Source organism: Miniopterus natalensis, chromosome 6 (genome assembly GCF_054644295.1).
Source record: "Miniopterus natalensis isolate mMinNat1 chromosome 6, mMinNat1.hap1, whole genome shotgun sequence".
In the NCBI taxonomy this organism is placed as follows: domain Eukaryota; kingdom Metazoa; phylum Chordata; class Mammalia; order Chiroptera; family Miniopteridae; genus Miniopterus; species Miniopterus natalensis.
The window spans coordinates 56,567,906-56,580,889 of record NC_142086.1 but is presented as its reverse complement, the minus strand read 5'-3'; the positions used below and the strand labels follow the sequence as shown (position 1 = coordinate 56,580,889).

At 37.5% G+C, this 12,984-nt stretch overlaps 1 protein-coding gene across 6 annotated transcripts in view; it reads left to right on the top strand.

The window, feature by feature from the left end:
- Positions 1 to 12,984, top strand: part of YEATS2 (YEATS domain containing 2) — an 83,392-nt gene that overhangs the window by 40,721 nt on the left and 29,687 nt on the right. For 4 of the 6 annotated variants that reach the window (XM_087818281.1, XM_087818280.1, XM_087818279.1 and 1 more), the window contains 6 exons: positions 1,475 to 1,651; positions 4,901 to 5,140; positions 6,856 to 7,014; positions 8,754 to 8,857; positions 10,662 to 10,769; positions 11,263 to 11,445. In XM_087818281.1, coding sequence (XP_087674407.1) covers positions 1,475 to 1,651; positions 4,901 to 5,140; positions 6,856 to 7,014; positions 8,754 to 8,857; positions 10,662 to 10,769; positions 11,263 to 11,445 — 971 coding nt within the window. The remainder of the gene's footprint in view (positions 1 to 1,474; positions 1,652 to 4,900; positions 5,141 to 6,855; positions 7,015 to 8,753; positions 8,858 to 10,661; positions 10,770 to 11,262; positions 11,446 to 12,984) is intronic. The other 2 variants (XM_087818283.1, XM_087818284.1) reach the window with 2 other exon arrangements.

The following is a 12,984-nucleotide window of genomic DNA, read 5'->3' as shown; positions in this document are numbered from 1 at the left end:
TTTTATAGTAACCATCATAATGGGTGTGTATGGTGGTATTTCATTGTGGGTTTGGTTTGTATTTCCCTAATGGTAATTGATGTGGAGCACCTTTTCATACATTTATTGGCCATTTGTGTATCTTCTTTGGAGAAATGTCTTCAAATCCTTTACCCATTTTTGAATCGAGTTGTTTGCTTTTTCGTTACTGAGTTTTAGGTGTTCCCTCACTATTCTTGATATTAGTCTCTTATCAAATATATGGCTTACGAATATTTTCTCCCATTATATGGGTTATCTTTTCACTCTGTTGACTGTGTTCTTTGATGCACAAAAGTTTTTAGTTTTGACATAATTCAGTGTATCTGTTTTTTCTTTTGTTGCATGTTTTCTGTGTCATATTCAATAAATAATTCCGAATCCAATGTCATAAAGCTTTGCCCCTGTATTTTCTTCTAAGAATTTTGTTGTTTTAGGTTTTTGATCCACTTTGAATTAATTTTTGTATGTGGTGTAAGGTAAAGATTCACCTTCATTCTTTTTGTTGTTGTTGTTCAAAATATTACAGATGTCCCTTTTTCTCCCCAGTGACCCATCTCACCCCATCCCACCCCTCTCCACCTTCATTCTTAATGCATGTGGATATCTAGTTTTCTCAGTTCCATTTTGTTAAAGATTGTCCTTTTCACATTGAATGGTCTTGGCATCCTGTCAAAAATAATTGACAGTATATGTGAAGGTGCATTCAATTTTAATGGTCTATATGTCTTTCTTTATGCCAGTACCACACTATTTTTATAGCTTTGTAAGTTTTAAAACCTGGAGGTGGTATGAGACCTCCAACTTCCTTTTTTCTCTTCTTTCCACCCCCCTTTTTGGAATTCATTATATATCAGCAGTAGCCGCTATAATTAGCTAGTTATACTTTGTGTTACATCAGTAGATATTTATTGAGCACATAGTCTATGCTAGGCACTGGTCCAGGTAATGGGGATACAGATTTCTGCACAAGATAGCTACTACTCTAAAACATTCTTAGTTCTGTTAAGAATGGGCAGAAGGTATATAGTAAGCATAAAAGCAAATAAGGTTTCATTTACAAATAAGTGCTATAAAGAGGAGAGAGTAGCTGGGGGACAAGAGAGTTGCTTTAGCTGGGCTGGGTAGGGAAGGCCTGAGAAGATGACATTTTATTGAGAACTAATGGTGAGAAAGGCAGACATTGCAAAGATTTTGGGGAAGTGTGTCCTAAGACATTGAAACAACAAGTGGAAAGACCGTAGTTTTTATGATTGGTTTTACTAATTATCTATTAAGCCAGAATAGATTATATTCTGGGATAATCCTTAGTTGTTGAGATTGAAATTGCCTTTGAAATATGCTTAGAAATCATTTGTCACATCTCTTAGAGTACCATGTTCTTAGAAGGTTTGGGACTTTCTGGCACACTTGTAATGAATTCATGAGCCCAGTTATTGTCCAATTTTGTAGGTAGTGGATGTTGAGCTCCACCGGCATTCACTTGGAGAAGACCCCATTTACCCTCAGTCCTCCGAGTCAGACATCTCTGATGCCCCACCACCTTTGCCTTTGACCATTCCAGCCCCAGTGAAAGCTTCCTCACCAGTAAAGCAGTCACATGAGCCGGTACCTGATTCTTCTGTGGAAAAGGGTAATATATTTTTCCTTGTATGGGGGAGTCATTCTGGGGCATTCCTTTTTCTCATTTGCTTAACATGATTTTGAACTGCTGCCTTCGAGAGTGTATGGAAAATTTCCATAAGTAGGCATGTTGCCTCTATTATATTGTCCTGTTACAAAAATGCCCAAATGCTTTCTCTTCTCAGAAAATATCTTTCATTAAGTTCTACTAACATTTTGTAGGAATACAAAACTCACTAAAAAGCATTCAATTTTTTAAATAGAAATTACCCTTATTTTTTATGGCTGTATTGCTATTTTTTAGATTCAACAAAAAGCTATATTCCTTCTCTTCAGGACATACTTGAATAAATCAGTGTTGCAAACTAGACCATGCCACAAGTCTTAATTAAGTGTGACAGATTGTTTATTAAGGAATAGATACTATTCTTCGCACATGATAAAATAGAACAGAACATCAAATTAATAATAGTGAATTGGAAAAATCAGTTAACAAACCTGTATATGCATTAGGGGAGGAGACTTGAACACAAGTCGTAGTTATAGCTAAGCAGGGAGAAATAAAATCTCTTCCACTGTGAGATACACTAATGATAAATAAGGTCACCCTGCCTCCTCATGGAGGTAAATGAACTCATTAACATTTCCTGTAACGGGATGATTCCCTAACAAAACATTAGTTCTAATTATGCGGTATTAATGTTGGATTTTACAGCACAAACTTTGTAAAACCATTTTCTCTGTTAAATGCTTTTGTCTCTTGAGACTTCAAAGAAAAGTAAAGCTTATCAAAGTCCATGAGGTTAGGGCATATCAAAACTGAATTTCTGCTCTAGTTTGGGTTTTTAGATTTGTCTTACTGGAGGAGAATGTGGATATTTTAACAGCTATATTAGAGAGAAGATAGGCATTAAAAGTATGACAAAGATAAGAGAAAGGACCTGTTTCTACCTTAATAAAAGGCTTTTCAGTACATCTTAGGGAACTCTTATAATTAAAGTTAAGCAGATAAATACAGCCAAATTTTTTTTTAATTTTTTTTTTAAAAATATATCTTTATTGATTTCAGAGAGAGGAAGGTAGATCGGGAGAGAGGGAGGGAAATAGACACATCAATGATGAGAAAGTCACTGATCGATCGGCTGTCTCCTGCATGTCCCCCACTGGGGATCGAGCCCTCAACCCAGGCATGTGCCCTGATCGGGAATCGAACCATTATCGCCTGAATCCTAGGTCAGTGCTCAACCTCTGAGCCACACCTGGCCGGGCTACAGCCGCATTCTTAAATTGTGTGAACCTTTTTCACTAATGGAAAAACTACTACTTATTGGTCTCAACATGGAGAAACTATAAATAACTATCCAAGAACAACCCTGTGATGTGATTGTGTTCGGCATCATCACTGTCATGGAACATAGATCTTTTTTTCTTTTTTTTTTTAAATTAAATTTAAAAATTTCCATCACCATTTATCCCCTCTATGCCCTCTTCCACCACCCCCATCTCACCCCCAGCAGCCACCACGCTTGTTCATGTCCATGAGGTCTCATGGAGCATAGATTTTAAATATATATATATGTATGTTTTTATTGATTTTAGAGAGAGAGAAAGGGAGAGGGAGAGAGAGAAGCATTGATGAGAGAGAAACATCAATTGGCTGTCTCCTGCACGCCCCCTACTGGGGACTGAGTCCACAATCTAGGCATGTGCCCTGGCTGGGAATCCAACCAGTGACCTCCTGGTGCATGGGTCGATGCCCAACCACTGTGCTGCACTGGCCGGCCTGGAGCATAGATCTTAATGTCTCTTTCCAACCTATCATTGCACTCAGTCCCTTTTATTAAATATAGTGAATTGCAACTAATTTAATGAGTTATAATTCTTTCATGTACTAGATCTTAATTAAAGATACCATGTATTTTAAACCATTTTATGATTATATATAGTAAATACAGAAATACATTGAATTTTGTCAGGTCTTTAGGTGGAAGAAAATTAAATTTTTTTTCAGGAGTTAAAAAGCATTAAATTTTTATTCCCTGATGATATTATAGTAGTTTCTTCTAATTCTGGTCTGGTTCCTGATTGTGTGAACAAGAAACTTAAATATTAAATATCTAATCTTATTTAAAATGTAAGATTCATTATCAATAAATATTTAAGTATTTAAGTGTTCACTTATATGACTTCAAGAAATAAAATTGACTCTAAATGGTATTAGTTTAATCTCTTAGACTACATTTTAATGTGATGTTAATATTTTAGTTCTTTTATAAAATCTCAACTTCATTCCTCTTTAAATTTCGGTTATATCTTCTTTATGGGCATTTGATAAGACAGGACATCATTAGGTTAAGTGAATGCTTTTAAAAAAAATGTTTTTATTGATTTTAGAGAGGAAGAGAGAGAAAAACATTGATCAATTGCCTTCTGTACACACCCTAACTGGGGACTGACCCTGCAACCCGGGCATCAAATCTGTGACCTTTTGGTGCAGGGAACCAGCCTAGCTACACTGGCCAGGGCGTGAATGCATCTTTTGAGTTTTCCTCTTCTCTAATTTAAACAGTTTTCAATTTGTATATAAAAAATAGGAGAACATAATGAACTTGTATACTGTTTATAGTTAATAGGTTTTCTAATTTTTTTAAAGAAACACTTTAACAAAATATGATTTGAGGCATATTTACATTTGTTGAAAAACAATACAACAGGTCCCAAATGGGGTCACTTATGCCAAGCTTCATGTCACCAAACTGAAACTTACTTATAGTTTCAGCCTCTCCCAGAAATGGAATCTTAAACTAGTCAATCAGGAATCCCCTGATCAGCACTAGATAGGTAATCTGCCTGATAGACCCCTGCCGTCCCGCCCGAAGAAAGGTGATTTTAAGGCAGCCAGTCTGCTTTTCGCTCATATAACTTCCTTGTTCCTGTTCTTTTCTGCCTCTAAAAGTCCTTCATTTTATACAGCTCCTGGGAGTTCCTTTCTGACTGCTAGATTGGATGCTGCTTGATTCATGAATAAATAAAATCTGTAAAATTTACTCAGTTGAAATTTGTTTTTTAACACGCCACCGAAAAATGTATAAAGGGATAATAAATACTGTGGATTGTATTTATTTTACTAGTAAATGTCTTAAGTGGTTGTTGAAATGAAAAGGGATTTTTATTGTTTCATTCTTTTCCCACAGTGGTAAGATTTTATTATTTCAAAGGGATTAATGACTTATCAATTTGCCTGTGTCATTTCAAGCAGGATTCCCAGCCAATACTGAAACTGAGAGACACACTACATTTTATTCTTTGCCATCTGCATTGGAACGGACACCCACCAAAATGACAACAGCCCAGAAAGTTATGTTTTGTTCTCATGGCAATTCAGCTTTTCAGCCAATAGCATCAAGCTGCAAGATCGTACCACAGAATCAGGTTCCTAATCCTGAGTCACCTGGGAAGTCCTTCCAGCCTATCACGATGAGCTGCAAGATTGTTTCAGGTATACAGATGATGTGTGTAAAGTTGATGTGCGTAAAAATTTTTGGAATGACAAACCAAAATACTGTGGCTTTTATAAAAAAAAATTTTTGTAGTTCTTCTAAGCAGGGTTTTTGTGTATTTAACAAGTGAGCTAATCACTTTTGATTAGCAAAGCAAAGTTGTTATGAAGCAAAAACAAAAGTCATCTATATGGAAACAGGTTTTTTTGTTGTGTTTTTCTTTTTGGTTAATCCTCACGCAAGGATATTTTTTCCATTGATTCTAAAGTGGGAAGGGGGGAGGGGGGGAGAGAGAAACATCAGTGTGAGAGAGCCACATCAATTGGTTGCCTCCCACACATGCCCTGACTAGGGGAACCTGCACCCAGGTATGTGCCCTTGACTGGGAAATCGAACCTGTAGCCGCTAGGTGCACAGGCCAACACTCTAACCACTGGGCAATGCCGGCTAGGGCTGCATGGAAACAGTTTTTGAATGAGGCAGTTCAAAAAGGTAAATTTTTATCTCCTAGAATCAGCACAGGTAAAATGTTTGCTAGGATTATGGTTGAATTTAAAGTAGGAATTATGTTTTGGGATTATATATGGAAACCGGAGCAACTAGTAATAGAAAAAATGTACAGGCCTTTGGAGTTGAAATATCTTTTATACTCTAACCACATGAGAAAAAGTATTCATTTCTACTATTCTCAGTAAAGTTGAATTGTCCATTGCCTCACGACAATTTCACATTTATGTGAGGTAAACTATTAGTAGGAATACACTTTATGGTTTTGGTCGTACCACCTCAGAAAAGACAAACAGAGTCAATAGAAATATTTAGGCACTGTGAGGCTTCTATAAGTACTTAAATGAAGGGGGGGAAAGGGAGTCTTTGGTGTTAAAAATAGAAAACTAAGCAGAAATATGATCCAAGTGTTTGACATTGAAGAGAAGTAAAGAATGTATAATTTTACCCACCTGTTAGAAGCACTTGGAAACTTGCTGCTTCAGAGGTAGAAGAGGCTGAGTGTATAAATTGGTTTGAAGTTTAGAGAGATTCATGGATGTCAAATTTAATCAATAGAAAACAGTAGAGGATGTTTAATGGTACATTGGTAACCTTGAGCATATTCTGTGGGAACATGAATTTCTGGATTGTGACTGTGACAGTATTGACAGAGACTTTTGTTTCGGGTGGGTGAATTTCATATTTTTCTATTGGAAATTAATTGCAAATCAAGACTCCAGATTCCTAAGTCCAACTGTAAACTTACTAATTTCCTCCCTAATTTTCGAATCATACCAACCTGCCTAAATTGTTAAGAGATTTATAATCTAGGGATTCAGTAGTTTCACACTGTTATGTAAATAACTGCTTTTTAATCTTTAATGTTCCTACAGGGGAACTTGTTAAAATATAGATTTATATTCGGTAGGTTTGGGGTAGGACGGCAGGATCCGTTTCTAACAAGCTCCCTGATGATGAGGACGCTCATGCTGCTGGTCCAGGATAAGGCTGTAGTCAGCGAAGCACACTAGTCCCTGGCCTCAGCTACACTGTTGCTGCTGCTGCTGCTCAGTACCTGAAACATACAGTCTCATTCTCTTTTCCCAATTTGGCACCTTTGTCCTGGCAGCCCTGCCCTTCTTTCATTATCTCCCAGCATCTTCTTAGATAGGTTGGATATATCTATTTTGTTTAGTTTATTTGTTTCTCTTTTTAATTAATAAAGGTTCCCCCATATCAACGCCAAGTCCATCACCATTGCCTCGAACCCCAACTTCCACTCCAGTCCATGTGAAGCAAGGCACTGCCAGCTCTGTTATTAGTAACCCTTATGTTATCATGGACAAGCCAGGGCAGGTTATTGGAGCCACCACTCCCACTACAGGTGTGTGTTTGATCAATATTTATACGATCCAAAGATTTGATCTTTTCTAAAGATGAAATCCTAGCATGACTTAGTAGCCATATAATGAGAGAATGAACTCTCTATCCATAAACAAGAGGAGGGGATATATGAGAGTAACACCAGTGCTATTTCTCTGAGGGAAGATGTACTGTTTGTAAAAGTTAATATTTTTAGGAATTTACTTAAGTTTTATTTCTAGTTTCTGAAGATTAAAAATGAGTCATAATTAATTTTCCAAAAGAAAAAAAAAGAGAGAGAGAGAGTTGATTTTATTTCATTTGAAAGACATTCTTTTTGGGCCTGCAAGCAATGTGGTTATTAACTTTTCCAAATTAAGCTTTAGTACCAGAATAACTTTGTGAGCCATATATATATCACCCCAGTCAAATAAAAAAGTCATCTTTACTTTCCTGTGAATAAGATAAATTTTGTGTGTGGAGAGAAAAGTGTACCCTACCATTATAAAAAGAAAACGCTAATAGGAAGAATACAGAGGCTTTGGATTTTCCATGTTTGTCATAATCTCATGTAACTACAGACTGCTTTTCAGGTGTGGTTTGTTTTTTTTTAAGTACTTTCACTGGCGTTATTTATTCCCTTCAATTAAACTATTTAAACACATGTTCATAAGTGTGAACTTTCCTGTAGTTTTCACTTCTAATTAAGAGAAATAATAAAAAGAGAAATGAAATAAGAGAGATGACTATAAGGTAATGAAACTTTTTTTTCCAAATACTTGATTTTAACACATGCAGATGTGCGTTGGGCTGTTCCAAGTAGGTTTTTGGGGAAAAGTTGGTTCCTTTAACAGTGATTGTAATTATGGAACTCCTTTAAAAGCTACTTTCAGAAATTACCTAAGGGCCTTTTGAATATACTTTGGGATGCCAAATAAGGTATGCTTTGAGGATATTTAGTTTTAGCAACCAGCCAAACATCTTTGCAGACCAAGTTTGGTACATGGACAGGAGATCAAATACCGTTTTTGGTCTTGACTTATTATTTTTTTTAAAAATATATCTTTATTGATTTCAGAGAGAGGAAGGGAAAGGGAGAGAGAGATAGAAACATCAATGATGGGAGAATCATTGACAGCTTGCCTCCTGCAGGCCCCCAACTGGGGATGGAGCCCACAAACCCAGGCATGTGCCCTGACCAGGAATTGAACTGGGATATCCTGGATCCTGGGTCGATGCTCAGCCACTGAGCCATGCCCAGCTGGGCAAGGTCTTGACTTATTTTTGAATGTAGACAATGTGACTTATTTTTATCAGACCCTAGAGGCAGTTGTACAGATGGAGTATAAAATGTTTGATGTTGGCAGTATTTTCAAATAGGTATAACCTTGTAGTGAAACTACTTTGAAGGGACCAGCATTCACTTGAATGTATACATTTTGGCACCTTGTTAAATAACCAATTCTATTATGTTACAGCATCTTTTTATATAAGTAGCAGAGTATATATATGTCTATTTACTTTATTTATTCCACACATCCTTACTAGGTTCTTGTCCCTTTTCAGGTTAGTGAAGTGGTAAACTTTGTAGGACAAGTCCTTAAGTGTTTCTTCTGTAACAATTTCAGGATTCTAAGTTTTCAACCCTAAAAATGAAAAATAAATAGTGGGGAAAGGGAGGGTGGTGGAAAATTCTTTAAAATTCCATTTTGCAAATTTTCTTTTGTTTATACTTTATTTTTACATCTGCCTTGCTTACAGGAAGTCCTACAAACAAGCTCTCCACTGCATCTCAGGCCTCCCAAGGAACAGGTTCCCCTATTCCTAAAATTCATGGAAGTAGTTTTGTAACATCTACTGTCAAGGTAACACTCTATTGCATTATTGCATTTTGCTAGTTTTAAAGACAGTATGTTTGAATTCAACAGTAAGTTGATATTGCAAACTTCATAAAGTACAACCTTCAGGCTAATAAGTATCTTGATGATCATCTTATTCCAGACTTCTATACCTTCCCTTGATCTTTTCCTAGTGTAGAAAATGTTTCTCAACACTTCTGTCAATTGGTTATCCAGTGTCTATTTGAAAACTTACTATGATGAGACGACCTCTTTTTTGGGTGAGGGGGACAGCTTTGTTATAAATTTTTCCTTATGAAAATATTCATTTGACAATACATTCCTTTTTTCCTATATTTGCACCAATAAAGAGTAAATATATTTCCTTATTTCCTTTTCCACATGTCATTTGGTTACTTGAAAATAATTCCTTTTGTCTGGCCGGTGTGGCTCAGCGGTTGAGCATCGACCTGTGATCTAGGAGATCATGGTTTGATTCCTGGTTAGGGCACATGCCTGGGTTGCTGGCTTGATCTCCAGTAGGGGGTGTGCAGGAGGCAGCCAATCAATGACTCTCTCATCATTGATGTTCCAGCTCTCTTTCTCCCTCTCCCATCCTCTCTCTGAAATCAATAAAGACATATTTTAAAAGAAAGAAAGAAAGAAAATAATTCCTCTTTTCCACAATTTTTATCTAAAAATTTTCAGGTAGTAAGCCCTTTGAGATTTGGAATTCCCAGTATCCTCTGACTTGTTCAGCTCAAGGTGCTAGCTGTCTGCTCACTGTTTAACAAAGGCAGTTCCTGCTGTTTAGTTAGTTATTCAACTTATTTATCATTGTCATGGTTGCCCTTCAGGCTAGAGCTTTTGAGGTTTAAACTCCTGTGTGAGAATTCCCAAGAATTCTGAGATCATCCCTTACATGACTAGTGCTAGCATAACGAAGTGTTTCTTATTTTTAGGCATTTAATGGTGATGATACGAAATAGTTTCCTGGTCTAAGGCAAGGTTTTCTCTAAATTCAGTGTAATCTGTGAGCACTGTATTACACAAATGCCTGAATTGTAATAATTCCCTTCAAAGTCTTAATTCTTTGCCAGTCTTTTTCTAAATACTTGTTGATGATCTTTTCATTACACGGGCAATTTTCTTAACTTTGTTTCTTGCCCCTAACATTTTTTTATGACAATTTGCCTCCAAGATTTGCATTTTGTATTTGAGAATTGGAGACAAATGATAGTATTTTGAATGTTGACTTTTGCTGTCTTTGCGTTTGCTATTTGTTCAAGTTCTTTTTATTGTTTTGTTTTCTAAGTGCTTATTGAAAAATTTTCCCATGTACTGGATGTTTATTCTGAGTACAGATAACAAAACAAGTCATGAGTACGATTAGAAGGGTGTATGTGCTGAAACACTGTAACTGCCTGATTCATTCACTTACTTACTTAGTGCCCAGGCTCTAGGGATAGAAAAGACATAGTGCCTCTCGTTTAATAGTTTACCATTTGGCGGGATACTAGAAATGGAAACCAGGGAGTCAACCAAATATCAGAGGTAGTATGATAGACGTCTTCCAGCATATGTGGGGCACAGATGAGTAGGTTTCTGCCAAGTTAATAGCCTTTCTTTGCATTTGGTTTCTAAAATAATATTAAAATGCAGGTGTGGAGGCTTGGAAGACCCCAAAGAGTTTCGGGCTTTTTGTTTTGGTTTGGTTTTTGGTTTATGGTGCTAGAGAATGTCACAGGTCTGTATTAAATGTAAGTGACTGTAGAGTATCTGAAATCATGCATTTTACCTTAATCTTACACTGTGTGTTTTACATTCACAGCAGGAGGAGTCTTTGTTTGCGTCTATGCCACCTCTTTGCCCAATTGGGAGTCACCCTAAGGTTCAGAGCCCCAAACCTATAACTGGAGGACTTGGAGCTTTCACAAAAGTGAGTATTTTTTAGGGGATTATCCTACAAGTCAATATGGTCATGTTGCCTAGTCTTTTTTGTGGCATGTTGGAGTCGAGTGACACTATCCCACAACATGTAATTTTTTCATTGAGCTCAGTTCTAAGACCAGATCCTGCTTTGGAGACATGCTTCTGTTTATTCCGTGGCGTCCACAGGGCAGCCCTGGGAGCCCAGTGAGATGGGAACTTCAGAGAGCACAGTCCGTTTCTCTCTGCTGCCAGTTTGCCAGAGTCTAAAAGGACTAGGTTGAGTTGCAGATAAACAGGATCAAGTCCAGATCCTACTTTTGGTCCTTTTAGTAGCTGCTATGGGCTATCTTCATGCAGTGTTTTTATCCTGGTGGAGTCATTCTCTGCAGACCAAGCTTCATCTATTTATGAATTCCTTCTTGCAAACAGAATAGATTCAGATATTAGTAGCTTTTTTCCTTGGGATGTGTATTCAGTATCATTATCATGTTTGTTGCAAGGTAATCATCAAACAGGAACCTGGTGAAGCCTCTCACGTGCCCACAACAGGAGCTGCCAGCCAGTCACCACTCCCTCAGTATGTGACTGTGAAAGGGGGTCACATGATAGCTGTGTCCCCTCAAAAACAGGTCATAACTGCTGGAGAAGGGACTGCCCAGTCACCCAAGATTCAGCCCTCCAAGGTTTGTGTTGGGTGGGGATGGGGAGGTCAACAAGGAAATGACCATTATTTGCTTAAATAATTGACAAGTGCTGAAAAGATATAGGGTGACAGGGTTGCTGATCCCAGAAAAACCTGTAGATGAAAAGCCCCCTTGGAAAAGCAAGTCAGTCAATGTGAAATCCATCGTACAGTAATTAACCATTGACAGGAGCAGGAGCATGTGTTGTAGAGGGTCCCTGAACAGTCAAAGAGGCAAAGGTCACAGTGTTACCTCTGGCAGTGAAGGTGACTGACTTCATGGACACAGCTTTGCTCCTGATTTGATCTAAAGTGGGACCAAGGTCTACTGTTTTACTTGTTTATTTCTGATAGGAGAGTGCTATAGTTTTTGCCTCTGATGTCCAGGCTGTGTGATCTCTTTGATTCTTGGCTCTTTGAACAGTTTCTTTTCTTTATAATTTGGAGGTATGGAGAATTAATGTGTTGGGAGAACTGTAAAATTGCACATCGATCCATGTTTTCCTACAGCTAATAAGCAACATAATTTGAACCCAAAACTCCTCATTCCAGAACTAATTAAAATTATCTGTAATCTAAACATGCTTTTAGAACATCCTGAGTTAAATTATCTTACTTTTTGGGCAGATATATTCTCTTAAGAACATTATGTGAAGTGTTTGCTTTTCAACTTTAGAGCCAGCCTACCTAGGGAGAGTGAATTGTTTTGAGAGGAATACTTTAAAATAGAAAAAGGTTTGCCCAGCCAGCATGGCTCAGCTTTTGAACATCGACCTGGGATCCAGGAGATCTCGGTTCGATTCCCAATCAGGGCACATGCCCGGGTTGCGGGCTCAATCCCCAGTTGGGGGCATGCAGGAAGCAGCCGATCAATGACTCTCTCATCACTGATGTTTCTTTCTCTCTCTCCCCCTCTTTTCCTCTCTCTGAAATCAATAAAGACGTGTGTTTTTTAAAAAAAGTTTTAGACATTTCAGATAGTTTAGATAGCTACAGGTGGAATGAGATAAAAATTTATAGTGTTATATAGGGGGTTCTAAAATCTGTAAGAGTCCACTAACTACTTCCCAAACTTACCTGGTCATAGGAATCATCTGGTGATTAAAAACGTAGATACCTAGGCCCCTATCTCAAACTTATTGAATCAGAATCTTCTTTGGGGGCCCTGGGAATCAGTATTTTTCAAATGCTCCCCTGCTAACTCATATGATTAGGCAAATTTAGGAACCACTGAGCTACATGATCACATTTGACTTTGTGGCTTCCGTAACCAGAATCACTAAGGTGCGTCAACTGCGTCCTAATCTCCCTCTATTGTTTTGGTCAGGGGCAAGCATTTTGCTAATGTCCTTTAGTGAGCACGTTATTGTCATGCGGACTTCCTACACAGACACTTCCTACATATTCTTCAAAATCTACTTTGCTTTACCTGGAGATACACGATATTATTGATTTAGGTTTTGAATTAATATAGCATTGCTGTTTATGCTCAGAAGCTCAGGAGAAGTTAGTTTCCACTCTGTGCCACTTTGTATTTTGC